Source organism: Schistocerca gregaria, chromosome 6 (assembly GCF_023897955.1).
Source record: "Schistocerca gregaria isolate iqSchGreg1 chromosome 6, iqSchGreg1.2, whole genome shotgun sequence".
In the NCBI taxonomy this organism is placed as follows: domain Eukaryota; kingdom Metazoa; phylum Arthropoda; class Insecta; order Orthoptera; family Acrididae; genus Schistocerca; species Schistocerca gregaria.
Window position 1 is genome coordinate 41804425 of NC_064925.1, and position 26332 is coordinate 41830756.

At 43.3% G+C, this 26332-nt stretch overlaps 1 protein-coding gene across 1 annotated transcript in view; it reads left to right on the forward strand.

The window, feature by feature from the left end:
• Positions 1–23671, forward strand: part of LOC126278710 (phospholipase A1 member A-like) — a 176937-nt gene extending 153266 nt beyond the window's left edge. Inside the window, exons 6-7 of the mRNA XM_049978984.1 lie at positions 14711–14939; positions 23395–23671. Coding sequence (XP_049834941.1) covers positions 14711–14939; positions 23395–23671 — 506 coding nt within the window. The remainder of the gene's footprint in view (positions 1–14710; positions 14940–23394) is intronic.
• The last annotated feature ends 2661 nt before the right edge of the window (positions 23672–26332 follow it).

A 26332-nucleotide genomic window follows, 5' to 3' on the forward strand; every position in this document is an offset into this window, starting at 1 on the left:
CAATGGCAGACATTTTCATGAACCACCTAGAACAGAAAATACTGAGCAGCCAGGAACCCTGTTTAAAAACATAGTATACTACAAAATATATGTTGATGGTTCCTTAATTTTGCTCAAAGACGACACCAAAAACGCAAGTAACATCATAAGTTCGTGTATTAATGTGCACAAGAAAATTAATTTGACAGCTCAATACCAAAAACACAATAACATAAATTTTTTATATCTGCGCATAGAAAACAATAGCAACCGGCACAATTTCAAGATACACAGAAAAAAGAAATCCCCAGGAACACAGTCCCTGCCACATCATGCCACCCAGATGTACACAGGAAGGCAGCGCACAAAACGATGGTACACAGAAGAAACAAAATTCCAGTGAACAAAGAGGACTGGGAGAACGAATTAGACATCATTAAGCAAACTGCAGTGGCCAATGACTTCCTCAGCTCAGTGACAGACAGCAAGCAGAGACAAATATAAAAAAAGAAAGAAATTCCTGGCTCTTTAGAAGGAACCAACAAAGCAATCAAATATGTGGCTAGCATACGTTACGTAAGTAACATTTCTCAAAAAATATCAAACTTACGTAGGTCACATAAAATGAAAGTGGCTTTCTCCACAACATACTACAGCAGTAACTAGTCCATACGTTAAACAATAAAAAAATCTCAGTCTCGGTGATGTACAAAATAACATGTAAAACTTTCTCAAGCTACTATATAGGGCAAACTGTCACGAATTTTCATATCAGATACAATGAACATATCAACTGTTAGACACATAACCAATTTAGAAAATCAGCGATAGCAGCACACATAAAAAACACTGGACACTTGTTTGAAAACATAGAAGAGGGTCTTAATATACTTAACGACTTTCAAAAACGGATTTAAAGGAGGAGCTCGAAATTTTTGTGCACCACAAAAAGCAAGGAGAAAAAATTCTGAATGACAAACTAGATACTGAATCAGCTAATTTCTTCAAATGTTTCTCCTGCATATGGTAACTTTAACAATTTTCATAAATATGTTCATTTCCTCATTAGACAAAAAGTCCATGATTTAGTGGTCAATCGCTGTAAAAAATACTGTTCATAATTTACAACTTTATATATATCTACGTAATGTAACACAATAACTTTGTAACAATTTGACTGTGTATAAACTCTTTGCCAAGCCATAGTGTCATAATATCTTTGTAGTATGTTTTGTAAACAAACAGTGTGAATGATGTTTTGCGTGAGTGTGATTTTCTGTATAATGGAGGAAGGACAATACTTGCAAGAGACAAAGAAAAGTACCATTTCTCACATTAACGCTTACAGACACTCAGTGATACACTTTGTCCGATTTTTCTATTGCAATGTAACTTCAAAAAGACGCAAGACAGGCAAAAACTCACATATACAAATATCACCAAACATTTTGTGGTGCTTAGCACAACGCGTTTGGACAATTTATTCTCATTTTCAAGTGTTTTTGTGAATTTGTTTACATGAATATAAGTAACTGGTGCAGTTTTCATTACTGAAATCATGAATTGGGTGTTGTTTTGTATTTTATGTAGTCTCTGACTAGTGCAACTTGCCTGCGCAAATGAGGCGGTGGAATATGATTAAGTATTGCTAGCCAGTAGGTGGCTGTATGTTTTAATGTCCAAGATACCATTCTCATGGTTCTATTCATTTCCGCGTCGATTTTCTTCGTGTGAGCGCTACTTAGCCATACTAGTGAACAATATTCTGCCGACGAGTATACCAGTCCCAGACCAGATGCTCATAGAATGCATGTCTTAGAGTCCCAAGTTGTGGCACATAGCAGCTAAACTCCTAACCAGAAAGAATATAATTCATAAGCTGTTTTTTGTTGAGTGCTATTTGTAACTGATGGTAGTATCCAAGGTTAGTCCCAGATACTTTGGTGTCATATTACGGGTCAGTAAATGGATGTTAGCATAAAGCACTAGCCCATTATTTGCAATTTATTACTCAAGTGCTAACATGTAGCTTCTGTCTTCATTGGGCTTAGAAAAGACATCCAATACCGGAAGCAGTTACTCATGATAGTAAGACCTTATTTCAGGCCGGCCGTGTAACCGAGCGGTTCTAGGCGCTTCAGTCCGGAACCGCGCTGCTGCTACGGTCGCAGTTTCGAATCCTGCCTCGGGCATGGATGTTTGTGATGTCCTTAGGTTAGTTAGGTTTAAGTAGTTCTAAGTCTAGGGGACTGATGACCTCAGATGTTAAATCCCATAGTGATTAGAGCCATTTGAACCTTATACCTGAAACAACATCTTTAAAATTTGGATATGCTGACGACTGTCCACTGGCGACACAGCATACAGATATAGACGACACTGAAATCACAACACTGAAATATCAGCGATGAGCGTGCTAAACGGGAGGAAGGTCATTATTGAGTTTCTTTGGTTTACTTTTTGTGTGTTCCATAGTCACGTGGAGTGGTCTCTCTGTTAGAATTTCATTTACCGGCTTTCCCATCCTTGTGCATGGGATAATACGTGGAAATTTGTAAATTATGTCGTGACCCCAACCTGTGTCTTACGCTGCCTTAAGGTCTAAAAATGCAGTTGAGATTTTGAATTTTCCTAAGTATCCCGCCTGTATGAATGTTGTAAGAGCGGAACCCTGATCGACGCAACTTCTGTCTGGTCGGAAACCAGCTTGCTCAAGAGCTACAGTGCTCAATATTTTCTGAGTGATTCTGTTATACGGTACCTTCGCTAGCAGTTTGTAGCTCGTGCTAAGTAGCGATATGGGGTGGTAGTTCTCAGGTGCAGTATATTTTTTCCCAATTTTTTAAAGTTCTGGATGAATATCTTCTTCACCTGTGGCCCTGCCATCTATATCTTTATTCACTTCCTTGAAAAAATGTAACACGTATACAGAATAATACGGACGACTGTTCGGCATAAGTGGCACCTCCCACAAGAGAGTCTTGGTGTAGCACAGTGTGTCTTTCTGTTGACATTTGAAGCTCACGCAGCCCAGATTTGATCTTACACAGAAAAATTGCACTCGATAGGTACAAAAAGAAGTTCTCAAAAATTGTCATTCAATGCTGGGATCTAGATTTTTCTTTGCCAGCGTTCAGAACCCATTTGATTTTAATTAAGACTAAGTATTTTATTGGAGAAGCAGAGAGGCCCTCATCACTACTGTCCTGAAGTTCTTCTTACAGATGATCCTCTTGTTTACTATCAGACTTCTGGTAAGTGGCTGTTGCGAAATAGTTCTCTGTCTCAGCTATTGCTTGACGTACATCACTGACATCACTGACATCACTGGCATCTTTCTTCATCCTCCGACTAACTATTTCATCAGATATAGGATCGTTAAACTTTTCACGTTCCTACGAACACAGTTGGTGCTATGCTGGAGAAAACAGATAAATAGTTCACGGGGTGTGTTCTAGAAAATCCTAACATATGTCAGAACCAGGAGTGAACAAGAAGCAAGGCAGGTGATAAAGTAATCCAGAATGGAACGTTGTGCGGTTGTTGATTTAATGGAGAGGGGGTTTATAGAAGCATTCCACCAAAATCGACACTGGAGTTCGAAAATCCTCGCTCAGTGTGACAAACCACACCTCGTTAGTTATGTCGGATTAAATATGTATCATTAACTGTGATATTTCTTAATTGCAAACAAAAATCAATAGGAATAGATAAGCTTTTGCCATCCCGAACGCTCTGTTGTTTCGATTTAAAATCGCGTGAATGGTGTTGCTGCTGCACAGTCCACACTGCAATGGCGGGATACGGAGGAGGAGATTAGTGTTTAACGTCCCGTCGACAGCGAGGTCATTAGAGACGGAGCATAAGCTCGGATTAGGGAAGGATGGGGAAGGAAATCGGCCGTGCCCTTTGAAAGGAACCATCCCGGCATTTGCCTGAAGTGATGTAGGGAAATCACGGAAAACCTAAATCAGGATGGCGGGATATGTACTGTAACTAGGGTCAGAATTTAGAAACAGCTCTCGTCCGATACAGTCCACTGTCCGCTGCTTCTCGTTCTTCTAACAAAGCTCTCGCCTTCCTCGCCGCATTGCGTCATTGTTGGCGAGAGTACCGAGTAGTGGCGACCACTCAACGTGTGTTGAGCAAGTAAGAATATACGAGGGTACATAATGCTGCGCCTGCCGGCCGGCAACCCGTCCTACAGCCGCACTACAAGGGTCACCAACGCACAGGCGTTACTCTGAACCTGCCGCTGAGCAGCAATGCAAGTGCACCAATTGACGGTTGCCGAGTTGGTGTATTGACGGGCCTGGTATGGTAAGGGACAATTACTCAAAGAAAGCCACAGTTATGTAAGAAGGAACGAATTTCACTGTGATTACTTTTAAAACGCTTTGATTGCTTATAGCAGCAAATATATCACGAGGACAAAACAGTTATTCATCGACTGCACTATTTCTACCACATAAACGTCGCTGTGTAAAGTGATTACCATTTTCTGAAGGTGACAAGTCTTTTGATGATTCAATAACTGATCAAAGATCGTGATTTGATCCTCTTGGCAATCAGCCGAACATGGTGCCTTATACGAGTGCCCACTGTGCCAAGGTGATTGATAAAAGAATGCAAAACCCTAAAAACCAGAAGATTTTTATGAGCTCTTTGTTACAGATGAAATATTACAAAACATCAGCAACAAACATTCGTGCCACAAAAAAGACAGTGATTTCCAAACGTTTGAATAATAACGCCATATTCAGATCACTTTACAGTGGAGGAAATGAATAAAGATACAGATGGCATAAAGCTTGGCAAGGCCACAGGTGAAGACCATATCCATCCAAAATTTTTAAAAAATTATGATAAAATATACAAAAAAATGGTTGGTATAATTTCTAAGCCTCATTTTGCAATCACGTATTATGCCACACCGGGAGCAAGAATTATTACTATTCTCTAGCCTGATAGACACAACGATAGACCTGAGAACTACCCCCCCCCCCCCCCATATCACTACAAACTGCTAGCGAGGAAAACACAGCAGACTTTATTTAGTGCAGTAAAACAACTGTTAAATAATTATAAAAATAAATATTACATAACGTACACTAAAGTTTGCAAATGATTTGTTCCTTAAATCTGTGTTTTAACATAGGAGTGCTGGAGAGTACATCTCGTAATGTACATGACAGAAAAGTCACCTCCCGAGTTAAGGGTTAGCAAGCACGGGGAGTCTAGGACGGCGGCGCACACAACTTGTGAGCCTCTGGGGGAAGTCAGTGGAAGGCGCCGATACAAGCCATGCTACGGAGAACCACTGCGCTCTTTGTGTCACCACAGCCACTCCTAAACCGCGTCTTGTGTGCCAGTGGTGCGGACAGGGGACGTGCAGTAGACGCCACCCTCAGGGTAGACCAGGTAATCGTGTCACTGTCTCATCTGGCACAGTATAGCCAGGGCGCTGCTGAGCACATGCATTATGGCTCTGCTTAACGCTTCTCGAGGACCTCTCAGCTCGAGGCTGGCAGTAATTTGTTTGACTCTTCTGGGCTGCGTGAGCTTCAAATGTCAACAGAAAGACACACTGTGCTACACCAAGACTCTCTTGTGGGAGGTGCCACTTATGCCAAACAGTCGTCCGTATTATTCTGTATACGTGTCACATTTTTTCAAGGAAGTGAATAAAGATATAGATGGCAGGGCCACAGGTGAAGAAGATATTCATCCAGAACTTTAAAAAATTGGGAAAAAATATACAGCACCTGAGAACTACCACCCCATATCGCTACTTAGCACGAGCTACAAACTGCTAGCGAAGGTACCGTATAACAGAATCACTCAGAAAATATTGAGCACTGTAGCTCTTGAGCAAGCTGGTTTCCGACCAGACACAAGTTGCGTTGATCAGGGTTCCGCTCTTACAACATTCATACGGGCGGGATACTTAGGAAAATTCAAAATCTCAACTGCATTTTTAGACCTTAAGGCAGCGTACGACACAGGTTGGGGGCACGACATAATTTACAAATTTCCACGTATTATCCCATGCACAAGGATGAGAAAGCCGGTAAATGAAATTCTAACAGAGAGACCATTCCACGTGACTATGAAACACACAAAAAGTAAACCAAAGAAACTCAATAATGACCTTCCTCCCGTTTACCACGTCCGTCGCTGATATGCCTGAATTAGATTAATTAAGATATAAGTCTTATTATGATTTTAAATTGGTAGCCTCCTTTAGAGGACCATTTTAGTGGGCAAATGGAGACCTTCAGGCCTTTACTATAGCCCAGTTTTCAGGGCAGACAGAGGGAAAGAAGCACCAGCCTGGCTTCTTTGGGAAAGACGAAGCCGCCAAGATTGAAAAGGGTCTAACAGCACATAACGTAAGGCACCGATAGAAATGCTCTAGTCACTGTCTAATAGTGTTTAAATTGTACTACCGGCCAAGATACCTGCGCGTGTTAGCACACCGCTTCCGTGATTCCGGGAGGCGTACTGACCCAGGTCTATTCCACCCTGCGGATTAACGACGATGGACCATGTGCCGCCAGCCTGGCTGTCGTTTTTAGGCGGTTTTCTACTTGCAAGTAGCTGGACACCAGGTTGCAACCCACATCCCGCTTTAGTTGCACGATCCTCAAACACTTTCACACGGGATAACACCAGACGCGCACAATTGAAACTCACAAATTCTGTCCCAGGAGGAAAGGGGTGGCGGTAGGGCGAGCATCTGGCCACCCTCTACCAGCAACGTCGCTAAATCCAGAATAGCACGCCGGACCTGTGAAGATATGTGCCGAAGCCAGGAAAAAACAGTAAACGAGACTGTAATGTAAACGTGACGAATGGCCAGAAAGGCTATAAAAGTGCCACCCAGACAGAGGGATGGAGACGGCGGCGGCGCTCCAGGGCTTCCGCCTGCAGGTGGGGCGCGGCCGAGAAGCAGCTGGAGCTGCGTCGCTGTTGAGGAGTCCACTGTTGACAGGTGCGAAACACTTCTTTGCAGTTTTCTTCTGTATCAACCGAGAATTACGTATGTGATTTACGTTTGGCTGGCTGGGACTGAGAGCCACAGACATTGTGTGTAATTGGGAGGACTCCAGCCAAGATTAAATGCAGTTTCGGTTTTCTGTGAAATCTTATTGGGACTTACCTTCCCTTTTACAACAAACTATGAAACTTTTCCTTAGGATTTCTATCTCTTGCTTAATAATAACAAATGAAGTCTTCCTTTGAAATTTATTCTCTTTTTCTATCTTCGCATACAAATTTTATTGCTGCTTATTAAAAGTGATTTTCTGATTATTTCGACGAAACATAGAATATGCCGTCGACGTGGCCCTCAGTCGTTATCTGTAATAACCCAAAACTGTTCCTTACCTTTTTTACTGTTACTGGATCGCCATGTGACTGCTACATCGAACTGCGACATGAATATACTTACTCTGTTTTACTATACTTTGTTAGCTGCTAGTGGCCTTTCATAATAAGTGGCTGTATTTATCACCAAAGCTGACGTTATTCTTTAAAAGCAAAGCTGACGTTATTCTTTAATTAATTTGACTGAAGTTACGTAATTTATAGTTAAACTTTTTCTTGAGAACAATAACATTTTCAGAGTTTTACGTTGATGGTTTTTAGGATGGATTATAATTAGAAATGCAATATTGCTGGCAAAAGTTAATTATATTCTGAATGAAATGATTTTACAAACGTTCAAATGGCACTTACTTTTTACAGTAATCTTACAACTAGCATTGCGAAAACATACCGTCACTAGTCTTGAGTTTCTCAAAAAATTAATTCAGTAATATTAGTTCCTCATTATAATAGATAGCTGATGTCTCTGTACATCCGTTTATAATCTCTTGTAAATCATAGCTAGTGGCTGGCAGGCACACCGCTCCTCTCAACCTCTCGCTTCAGACCTGCTACCGACTCGCTTCACTTCTCGCTTACTACTGACTTCCTACGAACGCTTAAGTGCGGTCTCTCCTGCCAACAATGCTTTCCGGTGCAGACAATCCCTGCTACCATTACAAAATGTATCAATGCGCTGTCTTTCCCGCTCTTTTCTTAAAATGTATCTATACGCGGTCACTCCCGCCCTTTTTAAAATTATATCAATTTGCAGTCTCTCTTGTCAACAATACTTTGGTGCAGACATTCCCTGCTACCACAATTATTTCCAACATGACAAATATTAATTATTCCTACTTAATCCTGTTAATAAAATATAAACATCTTTCATAAATTATGATTTGACAATAAACAATAGAAATATACACGTCTTACAAATCCACGTGTCTTGTGATGGTAAGCTCCCCCCTTCTGAGTTCGTCCCCCCCCCCCCCCCCCCCCCCCGCCTTTCGTCTTTTCCTCTCGTCCCACAATTTCCTTCACCCTTCTCTGTCCAGGCCCCTCCTCCCATCTGTCCTTGCCTGTGGAGTGTCATCTTCATGCCGACTGTTTAGTGCAGTGTTCCTAGTGATTGTTAAGTGTTGTGCGTCTTTTCCTAAGTGTTGTGAGCGGACATCATGCTGTCACAGTGTGTGATTTTTTTATATCTCTTGTGAACAGAATCCAGACTGTCACTGTGTTTTTTTAATTTTCTGTCTACTTTTTCCCTGTCTGCTTTCTGTGTATTTTATTGTCATCGCCCACCATTAGTTTTATGTTTTAACTTTCCACAATTTTCCGCCGTTTTACATTTTAGCACCCTTAGGGGGGAATCGAAATCCAATAAAGGAAAAAAAAGGTAACTATAACCATCTAGAATAACGCAAATGGTCCAAATGGCTCTGAGCACTTAACATGTGAGGTCATCCGTCCCCTAGACTTACAACTATTTAAACCTAACTGATCTAAGGACATCACACACATCCATGCCCGAGGCAGGATTCGAACCTGAGACCGTAGCAGCAGCGCAATTCCGGATTGAAACGCCTAGAACCGCTTGGTCACAGCGGCCGGCTAGAATAACTCGGAAAGTATAATAGTAGCTGGAAAGTTTGTGGGACAAATGGTGCATGGCACAATGGGGGCCATAATATGACTTTGGTTTCTTTTTGCTAGGTGGGGTCACATCATCAGAGATATGAAGGTCAACTCTGTTTTTTTAAATGGGATGCTATAATTTGGTACTTATTTTCTTATAGCAGTTATCGAGACGAAACCAACGATGTGTAACAGTAAGGCCTTTGAAGGTGGCATGAACGTCCATTTAGAGAAGGTGTTTGCATTGATACCAATGGTCATCACTTCGGTGCTGCAATCTTGTTATCATGGATTAAGTGGTATTCCCTATCACTTTGGCACGTGCTCTGAGAATTCTCTCTCGCATATCTTCAGGTGTAGTTGGAATGTCTTTATAAACAATGTCTTTTACGAATGCCCACGAGCAAAAATCCAGAGGCGTGTCGTGGCCAGCTCGTTCACCAGACTTGACATCTCCACCGTGTCGAATCCAACGATTTGGGAATAGTTTTGCAATTCACTTCTAGCCATCAGCAACAAATGTGATGGGCACCCATCCTGTTGATACCACATTCCATTCCTTGTTCCTGAAGGTATTTCTTCCAGTAACAGACCTAATGTTTCTTGCAAGAATGTGGTGTACTTCCCACTATTAAGATTTCCTTCGATGAAACAGGGGCCCATAACTGTCCACCAGAATCCCATACCATAGATTCATCAACCACGGTTTTTGGTGTGCAGCTTGCCGCAGCCGACATGGATTTTCAGTTGCCCAATAACGCATGTTATACAAATTAACATTTACATGGTTCGTGAATGTAGCCTCTTCAGTAAATAAAATCAAATTAATAAATGTGTCGTCCCTCTGAATCTGAAGTTGAGGCCATCGGCAGAACTCAATGCGATGCATACAATCCGTACCAGGTAATTCTTGGTAGATACTGATACGGTAAGGATGATATTTATGGCGATGCAGAAAACGAACAACACTACTCTGGCTCATGCCAGATTCCTTTGCGATTTGATACAAACTAACACAATGATGCGGACAGGGGATTACCGTAGCGAAGGTATGGGCTACAAGTGGAGAAATCCATTATTATTACTCAGAGCCTGTGAACGAGCACCTCGAAAACGTTGAAGCCGGTCGAGCGTTCACGTTCTTCTGCAGTGAAACTACAACTAGGCGCTAAATGGTTGGACGTCCATGACTCTTCACAGAATGGGGGAGTTTGGAGACTTTCCTACTCTGTAAAGTGGGGCAGATGGTGGTCTGTCGCATCTCTGCAGAAAGAGCGCAATGCTGGCGCACGCTTAAGCGTTTCATGGCGCAGCTTCCATCATACATGGTTGAACTTTGGAGACCCGCAACAGACCGCCCCTATTTGTTATCATATTGACCGAACGACGCCGTCAGTAACGACTGCAGTGGGCACTGGACCATCGGGACTCGACCGTTGATCAATGGAAACGTGTCTGCTCTTTGGGTGAATGACATTTTTGCTGTGGTCGTCACCGAGGTGAACAGCGGCTCGAAACGCACAGCGCGCCACGGACACAGGTTTGTGGGAGCAGTGTTATGCTATGGGAGACATTCTCCTACGCTTGAATGGGAACTGTGGTGGTAATGGAGGACACGCTGACAGCTGCGAACCACTTGCACCCCTTCATGCCTGATGTCTTCCCCGACGGCGATGTCATCTTTCAGTAGTCTAACTGTCCGTGTTTCGGAGCCACAGCCGTGCTAAAGTGGTTTGAGGAGCATTATAGTGAACTCACGTTGATGTCTAGACGACCAATTTCGTCTGATGTAAATCCTACGAAACTCATCTGGGTCGCTATCTGGCGCCATCACCACGTACTGAAATCAGAAGCCCTTTATTTACGAGAATTACATGACCTGTGCGTAGATATCCAATGCCACACACCACCACAAACCTACCAACAAACTGGCCGTCTTTGGCACGAAATACATCACTGATTCTGCATATCAGGTATCCGACAAACAAGCTATTATGTAGGTGGTTATAATGTTTTGAATCTTTAGTATATGAATGACATGGGGTTTTATTAGAACCAGAAAAAAAGTTCGCAAAATGTACGATAGATGGCGCTGGACAGTAAAACGTCAGTGACTGCACATGACAATCGTGTATAAAAGGAGCTGTAATGAGAGAGAGAATCAGATGTGCAAGCAGTCGCAGCATGTTGACGTTATCTGAAAAGGCGCTTTTAGTGACGCTGTATTATCAGAATGGGGAATGTGCTAGTTCAGCGTTACGACCCTATCGCCATAGGAAGGGGATTCGAACGGGTAAAGGTCCGTTGACAAATGCAGCTGTGGCGAGAATGATTTCGAAGCCACTGGTTGTTTAGACGATAGACCCCGTACTGGCCGACCGAGCACAAGGCCTAATGCTGCTGAGACAGTTCAGGAAGAAATTGAGACTGTAGCGGGTTCTTCTATGCACGGGGAAGTCAGCGCTCGTGCAGTCCCACGTCGCACCGGCATTCCATACACTACTGTTTGGTTGGCACTGAGGCGTACCCTCCGATGTAATCGGTACAAAATCCATCGGCATCATGAACTGTTACCTGGCGATTTAGAGAAGCGGAGAACATTTGCGGTTTGGGCGTTTCGAAAGATGGCTAAAGGTGACGATTGGTTGAGTAACGTGTTGTGGACCGACGAAGCTCATTTCACGCTACGAGGATCTGTCAACGCCCACAACTGCAGAATTTGGGCTACCGAAAATCCTAGAACTGTCGTCGAAACTCCATTGCACGCCGAGAAAGTCACAGTATGGGTTGGATTTACCACATCTACCGTTATCGGGCCTTTTTTTTTTTTTCGAGGAAATGCGTGATTCTGGTTTTGTAACTGCTACTGTGACGGGTGAGAGGTACGCCGATACGTTACAGAATCGCATCATCCCCAACCTGACTCATAAACACCTGCTGAAACGTACGATGTTTATGCAGGATGCCGCTGCACCCCATATTGCTAGACTCGTGAAAGATCTCTTGTGCGCGTCGTTTGGAGATGATCGTGTGCTCAGCCGCCACTTCCGTCATGCTTGGCCTCCCAGTTCCGCAGACCTCAGTTCGTGCGATTATTGGCTTTGGGGTTACCTGAAGTCGCAAGTGTATCGTGATCGACCGACATCTCCAGGAATGCTGAAAGACAACATCCGGCGCCAATGCCTCACCATAGCTCCGGACGCGCTTTACAGTGCTGTTCACAGCATTATTCCTCGACTACAGCTATTGTTGAGGAATGATGGTGGACATATTGATCATTTCCTGTAAAGAACATCATCTTTGCTTTGTCTTACTTTGTTGTGCTAATTATTGCTATTCTCATCAGATGCAGCACCATCTGTCGGACATTTTTTAAATTTTGTATTTTTTTGGTTCTAACAAAACCCCATGTCATTCCAAGCATGTGTGTCAATTTGTACCTCTCTCTATCTACATTATTCCGTGATTTATTCAGTTTTCATATTTATACTGACTTTTTGATCACCCGGTATATATATATACAGGGTGTTACAAAAAGGTATGGCCAAACTTTCAGGAAACATTCCTCACACACAAAGAAAAAAATATGTTATGTGGACATGTGTCCAGAAACGCTTACTTTCAATGTTAGAGCTCATTTTATTACTTCTCTTTAAATCACATTAATCATGGAATGGAAACACACAGCAACAGAACGTACCAGCGTGACTTCAAACAATTTGTTACAGAAAATGTTCAAAATGTCCTCCGTTAGCGGCGATACATGCATCCACCCTCCGTCGCACAGAATCCCTGATGCGCTGATGCAGCCCTGGAGAATGGCGTATTGTATCACAACCGTCCATAATACGAGCACGAAGAGTCTCTACATTTGGTACCGCGGTTGCGTAGACAAGAGCTTTTAAACGCCCCCATAAATGAAAGTCAAGAGGGTTGAGGTCAGGAGAGCGTGGAGGCCATGAAATTGGTCCGCCTCTACCAATCGATCGGTCACCGAATCTGTTGTTGAGAAGCGTACGAACACTTCGACTGAAATGTGCAGGAGCTCCATCGTGCATGAACCACATGTTGTGTCGTACTTATAAAGACACATGTTCTAGCAGAACAGGTAGAGTACCCGTATGAAATCATGATAACGTTCTCCATTGAGCGTAGGTGGAAGAAACTAAAATAAACTCTAACATGGAAATTAAGCTTTTCCGGACACATGTCCAGATAAGATCCTTTCTTTATTTGTGTGTGAGGAATGTTTCCTGAAAGTCTGGCCGTAACTTTTTTTAACACCCTGTATATACAGTGTGGTCCAAAAGTGCGGAAACACCCTGATAAAATCCAAATGGAGTAGCAAACAAGGAAACAGTCCCTACACACGAGGAACGGGAAGGGGAAAACTCTATAGGCTATGCCACCAACATGGCGGCCATCTTGAAAGCCGCCATCTTGGATTCAACCCCAAAATTTCAAATGGGAATATGCTCATGTGACATATCAAACAGATAGAGAATTTCACCAGAAAAACAATGTCGTTGTTATTTTAAACATAGCTTTATTCATGCTCGGGTTATAGACAGTTACTTGCGGCAGCAGTGGGACGCTCGGCAGCGTGAGTATTACGTACTGAGAAGTCATAAAATGGACTCTGAAACGGTCCAAAGTGACTATAACATGCCTGATATGTTACATGTGCTTAACTGTTAGCATGAGTAAATGATACCTAAGTTTTAATCAACGGTCATTTGAGGTTATTGGATGCAAAAGTGTTTCCCTCGTTGTTAACGGAGTACGGGACATTTCCGGAATTCTTCCATTATGATGGAGCTCGACCACATTATGGGCATCACGTGAGAGCATACCTGGATGTGTAGTTCCCTCAAAAGTGGATTGGTCGTAGGGAGTGGCCTCCACGTTCACCAGATTTGACTCCTTTGGATTTTTATCTTTGGGGTCATGTCAAAGCAATGGTTTATTCTGTGAAAATACGGGATTTGCATGATCTAAAGCAAAGCATTGTTGATGCGTGTGGTCACATTCAGCCAGATGTGTTGGTCAAAGTTCATCAGGACTGGGTTCGGAGGACAGCATTAACAATCCAACATAATGGACAACATATCGAGCCATTCCTATGACTGTTGGTTATCTCTCGGAACTGTGTAACATCGGCGTAATGTCTCTTCGGCACATAACACACATGCTGCCGAGCGTCCCACCGCTGCCACATGTAACTGGCTATAACCCGAGAATGAATAACGCTACGTTTAAAGTAACAACGGCATTGTTTTTCTGGTGAAATTCTCTATCTGTTTGATATGTCACATGGCCATATTCATATTTGAAATTTTGGAGTTGAATTCAAGATGGCGGCTTTCAAGATGGCTGCCATGTTGGTGGCATAGCCTATAAAGGTTCCCCCTTCCCGTTCTTCGTGTGTAGGAACTCTGTTTCCTTGTTTGCTACTCCATTAGGATTTTATGAGGGTGTTTCCGGACTTTTGGACCAGGATATATATATATATATATATATATATATATATATATATATATATATATATATATATATAGTGTGTGTGTGTGCGCGCGCGAGCAATATGCATAAAGAGGCAGAGCTACGAGCAGAAGGGTAGTTCTATAAAAAGGTTTTTCAACCGTTCGACAACACGAGTAGGGAGCTTGCGGGTGCAGGGAGGAGGAGGGAGTGTGTGATGATGCAGCGGCCGCCGCTGTTGCAGACCCACACCTGTGCAGCCACGTGCGCTCCGTCTGCCTGCTGGCCGAGACGCTGCAGGCGGAGGGTGCTCGCCGCGCCGCCCCCTGCGGCCGCCGCTGCGTCGCCCCCGCCTCCGCCACCGCTTCCGCCTCCGGCGCCGCCCCCGCGGGGAGATCAGCCCACAGGCCGGGCAGCTTCCTCGCGGCGACCAGGCCCGGCGGTCTGCTGTTCGGACACCTCGCGCCCCCCAGGTGTGTACGGGGCCGCTGCCACACATTTCACCACTGCTGTCCCACACCGATTTCCCGCTGTCCGCAGCCAAGGCGTTCTTAACTAAGAATGGTGTGTGTAGAACTGAGGAAGCAACCAGACTGAGCTGTACGTGTTTCGTACTCCTGACCCGTACTATTCGAAACTAACAGAAATTCCGAATTTCGAGATAGAGCAATAAGACATTAAATCAACCCATTTCATTTGCAAATATTACATGTTCCGTGGTATAAACGCCATCTGTTTCCAGCTACGACATTGTGCCCTGTTAATGAAGTACAGCTTAACTTATCATATGTACATATTTCACTCGCCATAAAAGTCTGAAACTGGGGAATTAACAGTAGCTCCCACGTACCTTCAACACATTATATAGCACTTCCATACATAAAACTCGTACTATTTTAAAATCGGTCACTAGATTCAAACACCGAACAGCAATCATCATGTGTTCCTAGATACACTATCCTGTCGGTACAACACTCTCCCTTAGATTCAACAACCACATAGCTCTACACATCCAAGAAGAAAAAGTTTCATAAAAGGCAAAAAGTATGACTAGAAGACCAACTACTTGTACACGACAGTAGTCCACCTGTCGTCTAGGTGTATCCACTTTGACTAGAGATCAGAACATCCTGGATCCTTGGTTCACACCCAGACACTGCTTAGATTTGGAATAAAACATCATCGGCAATGGCGGCCGAATACTGCCGGCATAAAAAGTTACTCTTGGTCCACCAGTGGCCTTGTCAAATCTGACACACATTCAGGGCGCTTTCTTGCTCTTTAGGCGTGAAACTTCCTGAAAAGGCGGGACAATCAGACATGATCGACGGCTCGAGGATACAGGAGGCAGTGGAAACCACTGCATTAAGACACATGATGTACATATGTCGACAGCAAATGGGGCCTGTAACTGAAAAAGTGTCATGATGATCTCGATATTGGCAAAAGTTTCTGGATTAGTCCCCCATCTCTGGGAGGGGACTGCGAGGGGCGAGGTGACCATGGGGAAAAACTGGAAAATAGATTAAGTAGTGTGTAAGCCCTGGGGACCGATTAATTCAGCAGTATGGTCCCATAGGAACTTACCACAAATTTCCAAACTTAAACTAACTTGCTCTAAGGACAACACATACACACCCGTGCTGGAAGGAGGACTCTAACCCCCGACAGGGGTAGCCGCGCGGACCGTGGCAAGGCGCCTGAGACCTCGCGGCTGCCCTGCACGGAGGAAAAAGTTGGAACAACCAATGACAGGATAATAGTCTACGAGTCTGAGCTTCGAGTATCAGAAGTTTGAACGTAGTATAGAAGTTAGAGAATGTGAAAAGGGAAATGTTGAGGCTGAATCTAGATATAGTGGGGGTCAGTGAGGTTAAATGGAAAGAAGACAAGGACTTCTAGTGAAGCGAGTACAGGTTAACGTCAATACCAGCAGAGAATGGTATAACGGGCCTAGGACGCGTTGTGAATACGAAGGTAGGTCAGAGAGTGGTGAACAGTGAACGACTTGTTCTCATCAGAATCGATAGCAAATCCGCACCAATCATGATACTTCAGGTATACATGCCAAATCCGCAGGCTGAAGATGAAGACAGAGAGGAAGTACGAGGGTCGTTTCAAAAATCCGTGCAAAGTGCGAGAGATGGCAACACCGGTGCGTATCGAGGTCACGTTTAGTTAGGAGCATCTTTGGAAAGAACGCATACCTAGTTTCAGCCATACTGGTCAATTACTTTGTTTAGCATTCGTATGTATCAAGGAAGTCGAGTGATTGTCAAAAAATGGATGGAAAAGAATATCTGAAAGGCAAAACGCCTCATGAGACAAAAGAGAAGCCTGATAAATATTACGGCGACTCTGCACCCTCGATTAGAACTGTTTCAAAATTTTCGGAGTGGCCATATGGGCACAAGTGATGCTGAACGTTCAGGTCGCCCTGTGTAGGTTACAACTCCAGAAATCATTGTTAAAATCAATGATGTGGTGATGGATGACAGAAGAGTTAAGGTGCGTGAGATTACTGGTGCTGTGGGCATCTCGAATGAACGGGTACATAATATTTTTCATAAACATTTGGACATGAGAAAGTTATCCGCAAGATGGGTTCCGCGGTAGCTCTCGCTTGAGCGAAAACGGAAAAGTGTTAAGTGTTGCAAGGATGGATTGCAGCTGTTCAGGAAGAAGCCTAAGGATTGTAAGCGTCGTTTCGTCACTGTGGATGAAACATGGGTACCTTACTATACTCCCGAGACCAAAGAACAATCTATACAATTGTTACCAAGGGAGAATCTGCACCAAAAAAGGCGAAAACCATTTCTTCGGCCGGAAAGGTTACGACAACTGTCGTTTGGGATTCGCAGGGGACAATCGTCATCGACTATCTGGAAAAGGGTAAAACTATTACAGGTGCATATTATTCATCGTTATTGGACAGTTTGAAAACCGAGTTGCAAGAAAAGCGCCGGCGACTGGACCGCAAAAAAGTCCTTTTCCATCACGACAATGCACCAGCACCCACCTCAGCAGCTGTGATCGCACAATTAATGGAAATAGGATTCCAACTTGTTTAACATCCCTCCTATTCTCCATACTTGGCTCCCTCGGACTACTATTTGTTCCCCAATTTGAAGAAATAGTTCTCACGAGGAAGATTTCATTCAAACGAGAAGTGATTGCAGCAAATATAGCTATTTTGCAGACTTGGACAATTCCTATTATTCGGAAGGGATCAACAAATTAGAACAGCGTTGGACGAATTGTATAAGTCTAAAAGGAGACTGTGTCGAAAAATAAAAAAAGTTTACCCCAAATCCGTAAGCAGTTTTTATTTTTGCACGGGCTTTTCAAACGCTCCTCGTATATGAGGATATTTAACGGGTAATTCAGTGTGCAAAGGGAGATGAAAAACTAATAGTCATGGTGAATTAGGACTTGGTAGGAGGGGGAGGAATAGTAAGATGTATTATGGGAGAATATATGCTTGGCAGTATGAGCAAGAGGTGAGAAAGACTGAGTTCTACAATAATTTCAGACTGTAATAGCAAATACTCTGTTGAAGGATCACAAGAGGAAGAAGTATACTTGGGAAAGATGTGGAGACTTGAGAAGATTCCATCTTGGTTATAGCATGGTCATACAGAGAATCCGAAATCAGATGTTGTATCATAAGGCTTACCCAGGAGCAGATATAGACTCAGATCGCAGTTCAGCAATGATGAAGGGTACACCGAAATTTAAGAGAATCAACCGGCAGAATTTTTAAGGAAGGAAATGGGATGCTGAAGTACTAAGAAAAGATCAGAAGTGTTTGAACGTCGCTATGGATGTGCATAGTCCAACAAGGAATAGCAACGCGTGAATTTCATTTGTAGAGGACTGCACATCTGTAAAAAGGGCAATCAGAGATGTTGGGCGGTCAACCTTAGGAACAGCGCTTGCACATCAGAAGACACCTTTAGTAACACGGGAAAGACTTCAATTGATTGGCGAAAGAAAAAAAGCACAAAAAATGTTCCAGAACAATCAGGATAAAACGCAAATCGTTGCGAATCAAATATATAGAAAGAGCAGAGCAGCCAAGCCGAAATGGTTGCAGAAAAGATATGAAGAAATCTATGAAGGCATGATCATCAGGAGGAGTGGCTCAGCACATAGGACAGCCAGAACAAAAGCAAGCGTGGCAACATTACGAGTGCAGTTCCATTGTTAAACGCAGAAGAGAGTGAGGGTAAGTCGAAAGAGTACATTGAAGGCCTCTATGACAGGGAGGACTTGGCCGATAACGTGATAGAGGAACAAACAGGAGTCAATATGGAAGACATAGGGGTCCATTATTAGACTCCGAATTTAAGAGAGTTGAGATAAAATAAGACAGAAGGGATAGACAACATTTCATCATAATAAAAATGTCTCTGAGCACTATGGAACGTAACATCTGAGGTCATCAGTCCCCTAGACTTAGGACTAAGTTAAACCTAACTAACCTAAGGACATCACACACACATCCATGCCCGAGGCAGGATTCGAACCTGCGACCGTAACAGCAGCGCGGGTCCGGACTGAAGCGCCTAGAACCTCTCCACCACAACGGCCGGCTCAACATAATATCTCAAAGCATTTGGGGAAGTAGCAACCCAACGGTTGTTCAAGTTGATGTGTACGGAAAAAATCGCAACACGAAAAGGAGTTGTACGACATAAACTATAGTTGCTAGGTTTACACAGTTTCTACGTGTGAAAAATTAATATTTAAAATTTCCGTCAGTCTCCTGTAGTGGCGACAGTAGCACCACTAAGAGGACAGAAATCTGGTTTGCTTTAAATACACGCTATAACGGTCGTAATCGTTAGATACCTTTTAGATTAGACGTGTGGGTTGATATTAGTCAAGAATGCCTTCACCGTGAAACGGATGCCATTATCAACACCACACTAAGTTTGAACGAGGTCGTGTAATAGGGCTTCGAGAAACTGCATGTTTCTTACGCGATAATGCAGACAAACGTGGCAGAGAATGTACGACGGCAATATGAGCAGGCTGCGAACGGCCACGTGGCACTACAAAGAGGGAAGACGATAGTGTTCGGCATGTGGCTCTGGTGCATCGTACTGCACCTGTAGCAGCAATAGGTTACCAACCGGTTATTTCAGTGACAGCTCCGACACAGATGGCCCGTAGCGTGCATCCACAGACCCCAAACCGCTGCCATTTGTGACTTCAGTTGTGTCACGTCTGAGCCCATTGGGCCGGCCAGAGTGGCCGAGCGGTTCTAGGCGCTTCAGTCCGGACCCGCGCTGCTGTTACGGTCGCAGGTTCGAATCCTGCCTCGGGCATGGATGTGTGTGGTGTCCTTAGGTTAGTTAAGTTTAATTAGTTCTAAGTTCTAGGCGACTGATGACCTCAGAAGTTAAGTCGCATAGTGCTCAGAGCCATTTTTTTTTTAACATTTCCTGTAACAAAGTGTTTGAAGTCACGCTGTACCATTTGAACAGAAGTAGTGAGGAGGTTTCAAAAAGCAGACTTTCACCGGCAAAGTCTGCTAGTATCAAACATAGGCCTTAATTTGAAGAAGAAATTTTTGAGAATGTATGTCTGGAGCAAACCATTGTATGGTACTGAATCATGGACAGTGGGGAACCCAGAACAGAGGGGATTCGAATACATGCGGAGGACGATGAATGAAAAACCTAAAGCACGATATTTATTACTTCCTGGATATTTCAGTGCGGGAATAGGTAAATCTACCATTCAAGAAATAGTAGGGCCACATGAAGAACGGACAAAAAATACAATAGATATCAGTTAAGAGGTTTTTCGACCATTAACAACTTTAGAATAAGAAATAGTATTCTCCACTTTCAGCCATCCATAAATTTACATAGTATGTTAAGAGGTAATATATCTATAATAGTATCTTATTGTAAATGGGAAAGCCATCCCAGTAATACAAGACACTAGAGTCTACATACTGATCATTTTCTGGTAATATCAAAACTAAGAACCCACTGTATAACAGTAACAGCACAATCAAAAACCTCAACGAGAAGAAGTCTATAGAATACATATCCAAGTATTAGATGGTCAAACAGAAAAAGTTTAGACAAAGTACTAAAGTACGTACAAGAAAAACAGAACGTTAATGAAGAGCGGAAAGAAATAGTAAGAGCAATAGACATAGCTGCTAGTGAAGCTTTAGGGAAACGGATGCAATGTAAGGACAAAAGGAGAATTCCAGGCTGTAACCAATAACTAGCAGACATCATAAAATGGAAGAAACAATCCTACCTGAAATATCTGCAATCAAAAAAACAAGAAATCTACATCGAGTATAAGCGACGCATAGCAGTTGTCAAAAGAGAGACAAGAAAAATGAAATAACAAAGGTGGGAATACTTTCTGAGTGAAATGGAGCATGATGTACATGGGAAACAAACTAAAACTTATGGGCTGCTGAAACAATAAAGATGGAAGAGATATAATTCAAATTAACCCCATTTCAGAAAATGAGTGGTTGGATTGTTTCCATAGTCTATCGAGAGATGATGAGGAAAATGGAAAAAATGCACCTAGTGACAAGGATCAAAGGAAGAACTAAACGCTGTGTCAAAAAATCTAAAAACAGAAAATCTTCAGCGGAAGACAACCTCAATGTGAAATTATTTAAATATACTTGGGAATTGTTACTCGTATTTCCAACAAGAATTTATAAAATTCAGTAGTTTTATATCAACATATCAGAATACTGGGAAATAGTGGTTGATATCCCATTATTTAAGAAAAAGGTGATCGCAGAAAATGTGACAGTTATAGAGGTATTAATCTTCTGATTTCTGGACACAAGATATAGGATAAACTAGTGACAAACTAGTAACAAGTTTACGATTTATTCCTGCTGCGACAACTGCTTTGGAGCAATCATAAGTGCCAATAGTGGAGAATACAGAACAAGAGAAAAAAATTTGATTAAATCAGAAAATTCTTCATGGTATGTGACCGCATTGTCAGTATGTAAAATTCTCAAACGTTTCTGCCAGTGTTGCAAACGGCCTTTCTCTGAGTACTGTTGCTAACAGAAACATCAGAGGAAGGTCACTTGCACAGTGGCCAATACGTCGGAGAATTTTACACATCGACAGTGCGGTCACATACACAAAAGCAATTTTTGACTGTGCAACTGCCATGGAAGCCCGTGCTTAAAGATTGTGGTAAAGTGGGAAAGAAGTGTCAAAGAAAATGGTGTGAACGTTAGAAAAAATGAAGGCTGTCATACATTATGTTCTGTGATAGTCACTTACATTTAAATTCAAATGATGTTGATTCTAAATATCCTCGGGTCACCTCAAGTAGGAAGTAGTTTTTTTTAGTAAAAGACCCCACGAGGCCATGGGCCCTAGTAGTCAACAAGGCAATGTGCAAGCTGTTGACCGAAAGTTTTGTGATAATCTCCGAAAATAGAAGAAATTTATTCTACTGTGCAAGCTGGTGCTATGTTTACGTGGACTGACCGACCGTTGACTGGAAATGGTTATCTTCGGGTGCATGGAGATCGTTTGGAGCCATTCGTGGGCTTCATGTTCGCAAACAACGATGGAATTTTTTTGGATGAATATGCGCTATGTCACTCGGCCATAAATGTTTGCGATTGGTTTGAAGAACATTATACCCAAATCGCTCGACATGAATTGAATCGAAAATTTATGAGACATATTCGAGTAGTCAGGTCGTGCGCAAAATGCTGCATCGGCAAAGCTTTCGCGATTATTTACGGCTAAAGAGGCAGCATGGCCGAGTATTTCTGCAGTAGACTTCCAGAGACTTGTTGAGCTGACGCCACGCCGTGCAAAAGGACGTCCGACACGACGACATAACGTATCGCAGGAGTTTTTGTCACCTCAGGGAATTTTTGGGGAATATTGCGATGATTTTTAGCTATTAAGCAAGCTAACAAACAATGGAAACTGCAGGCAGGAGTATCAAGAACGTGGGAAAAGATAGATTGCTATTTGCCGTAAAGAAGTCACGTAAAGTTGCAGACAGGCACAACTGAAAGACACACAAAGCTTCCGGTCACAGCCTTCATGAGCAAAAGAGAAACACACACCATTTATTCACACAAGCAAGCACACCTCACGCACTCAAGACCACAAACTCCGCCAGCTCCATCTGTCTTCTTTACATTAAGTAGCAATCTGACTTCTCATACATTTTTATTATACTATGTAAGTTATTGAAAGTTGTCACTTGGCTAATTTTAATTCGCCCTGTCTTAATATGAACAGTATAATGAGAAGGATAGTTGCTACTCTCCATTAGCGGAAATGCTGAGTCGCAGAAAGGCACAACGGAAAGCCTGTCATACAATGAGCTTTCAGCCAACAAGGTCTTTGTCAAAATTAGACAACATATACACACTCACGCAAGCACAGTTCACACACACATTACCACAGTCTCTGCCAGCCAGACTTGAACGAAACACACACACACACCCACACACACACACACACACACACACACACACACACACACACACAAATTCAACTCTCACAGTCTCTGGCAGCTGCAGGCAGACTTAATGTGGCTCCAGCTGCCAAAGACTGAAGTTGTGTGTGTGTGTGTGTGTGTGTGTGTGTGTGTGTGTGTGTGTGTGTGTGAGAGAGAGAGAGAGAGAGAGAGAGTGTTCTGTGTGTGTGTGTGTGTGTGTGTGTGTGTGTGTGTGTGTGTGTGTGTGTTGTCTAATTATTTTGACAAAGGCACTGTTGGTGGTAAGGTAACTGTGTGCCTCTCTTTTAGTTGCTACTCACCACATAGCGGAGATGCTGAGTCGCAGAAAGGCACAACTATGCTTTTCATTATACTGTTACATTCCATCCTGGGTTTCCCATCGTGTTAATATTACCTGCTTTGCTCCCTGTGTCTCTGCGTGGGCAGCGCCAGCGGTTCGTTCTGCGTGAGCACGCCGGAGGGCGAGGAGCCCTTCTGCCCGCGCTTCGAGGGCGATGCGGGCGACCGCCGCTGCTGCTCGCGAACGCAGGCGCTGCCGCCCGCCCCCGCCGCCCCCAGCGCGCCGCCCCCGGAGGCCGACCGCGGCTCGCAGGAGCTGCACGGCACGGCCGCCCCGCTGCTGGCGTGGCAGCTGGCCACGGCGGAGCCGGCGCGCCTCCAGCCCGCCACCGTCTCGCAGGGCTACGCGGCCGTCAAGGGCTGAGGCCGGGGGCAGCTGGGTCCACATCCAGGACCTCCGTCACGCTCTAGGACATGTCAGTGTCCCAGCATTGCTCACACCACCTGATCGCCGTCAGACGTCCGCCACAACACGCGAGTTGTGCACCTACCTAAACTTCACAACTATTTTTTATCAACGTACACACCTATTTCTGGAGACTTCTACACCCACATCCACACTCTCGAAGCTACCAAAGGGTGCATGGGGAAGTGTACCTAGTGTTACTTCAAGCACTCCCTTTCCCGTTCCACTCGCAATTGGAGCGACGGAAAAACGACTGTTTATTTGCTTCCCTGTTAGTCCTGTTTTCTCTCGTCTTGTCTACATTTCGTAGTGTATATATACTAAGATGGTATCTGTTCTCTCGGACATGTGGGAAAGAACAGATGGCAACGCGCCGCGAGTAATGAGTATAATGGGAGGGGGAACTACAAATGTAGTGTGGGACAATACGTTGAGAATGTGGGTTTCGCGGGAGGCGTGCCAGAGATAAATCCTTGCACTCGCGCTATCCTCTGTGTACTGTGAAGGATAGCCGGCACGGTAGCTCAGCGTGTTCGGTCAGAGAGTTAGTTTTTTTTTATTATTATTATTACAGAGGGCACCTGAGTTGATCGGTCAACAACGAACCTCAATGGACGTCTTACGACGTCCGCCCCGAGCAGATGCAACGAAGAAATGCGAACAAAATGGCAGACGCTCTATCGATTTTTTTTTCTAATCCCATGTAAGCAGGAGATCCCGGGTTCGAGTCCCAGTCGGGGCACACATTTTCAACTGTCCCCGTTGACATATGTCAACGCCTTTAAGCAGCTAAGGGTGTTCATTTCATTGTAATTTCGTAGTGTAACAGACAGAGTCGCTGCCTCTAGATCGCGGAGTCCCGCTTTCGATTCCGGCCGGTGCGGAAATTTTTTTCATTTTCAGACTGTGCGTCAGTGTTGTGAGCAAACCACGGCTTCTCTACTACAACTTCACTCGCTCGTTCCATTCAACGTCGCTTAGCGACGTCACACATAGAAATTTAATCGATGTGACTTTGTTAAGCTCTTCAGCTCTAATCCTATATTGGAACAGTACATGATCATTTTCCCACTTGCCTGCATTAACTTATATGTTCCCACATTTAGAGGCAGCCTCCACTCATCACACAATATAGGTATTTATTTATTTGTGCGGTTAAGTGTTTCTGCTTTACCGCAGTCGTCAAGATCTACAAGTGAAAAATGAAAATTCATACATTTCAGAATTTATGAAACATGGAAATGAACATATTGAAAACAAGTGGGCTAACAAGTTAGTTACTAACTTATGAGGAGAGGCAAAGAAAACGCCTGGTCAAAGCTACCTTATTTTGCAATATTCACGTGCACAGTAGCCAAGAAGTAACGAGGAATTTAAACTGTTGCTACTCTTTATTCCTTACCGTCTTTTTAGACACGGTTTGATCTGAGACACCATAATTACATTTCTGCGTACCTTGCTATGGGCATTTTATGTCATTCTCCGACTTTACATATTTATTCGCTTTCTTTCTCTTTGCTGTCGTACTTCAAACTTCATTTTCGGTTGACTTCGTTCCGGCGAATGGAGTCAGTGTTATTGAGACTGTTGATGTTGACTTTCCACACTTCAATAAATTGTGTTATAGTTCGTGTTTCGCTATTTAAAAGTAGTCTTTTATTGACTGAGAAAGGGTATTCATTTTTAGATTTTTCGCATCGCAGACGTGGTAGAATTTTCATTTCTATCATCGGTCATAATTGTCGGTCTTTCCCATTGAAGCGTCTTTAACTCCTGCACCATTTGGTAAAGCTCCAATATTCAAAGAAAACTGACAACTTTATTTGCTGCTTTTAAAATATTCACCATATTTATTGTAAAGACGAGATGAAGCCAGTTTACATATTCAAAGAAATCCACGAGCAATGTCATTTTGCAAAGAAATACGTTATCTGTTATTGTGGGTCAGGGACGCCTGATATAAACATAATGAAGACGCTGTTGTAAGAAAAACTACTAAGCTGACGCATGGACCATAATCGCACCTCTCTGTCGTACCCTGTAGACAATTTCAAACTACCCCATACCCCCCTCCACCCTCCTAACAAAATGTCTCCTAGTTTGGGATCCATTGCCCTGATGGCTGCTTTGTAAGACTGCTTCTTCCATTCTGCCGAGACCCTTTTCAGCGCCTGATACTTCCTGCACTTAAGTACTCTTCATGTTTCAATATATTTGTTTCTCAGATCTACATCTACCCCTCAACTTTTTTTTTTTTTTTTTTTTTTTTTGCATTGAACACTATTCCTTATATCTTAAGAGAGCGGCAAAACTTGCGTGCTTTATACTATGTGTTTCCTTGAAGGCTTGTCTATCTTTTATTGTGTGTTGGAATTCCCGCTTTTTTTTCCTTCTAGTTTCATCTTCTTCTGCAGACCCTCCTCCATGTCCATCTTTGCACCACTTTCAGTAGTTTTCTGTCTATTTTACATTTGTATCTGGCTTTCAATTCCAATAAGCATCTAAGGATTTAGCAGATGCCTCCCACGTCCTGATGTGCCTGAATTACCTCGTTGACTTTCTAATTTCGATAGTGGGGGTCCTGTCTTCAGAGACGATGCTTCACAAATAAAAAAAGTG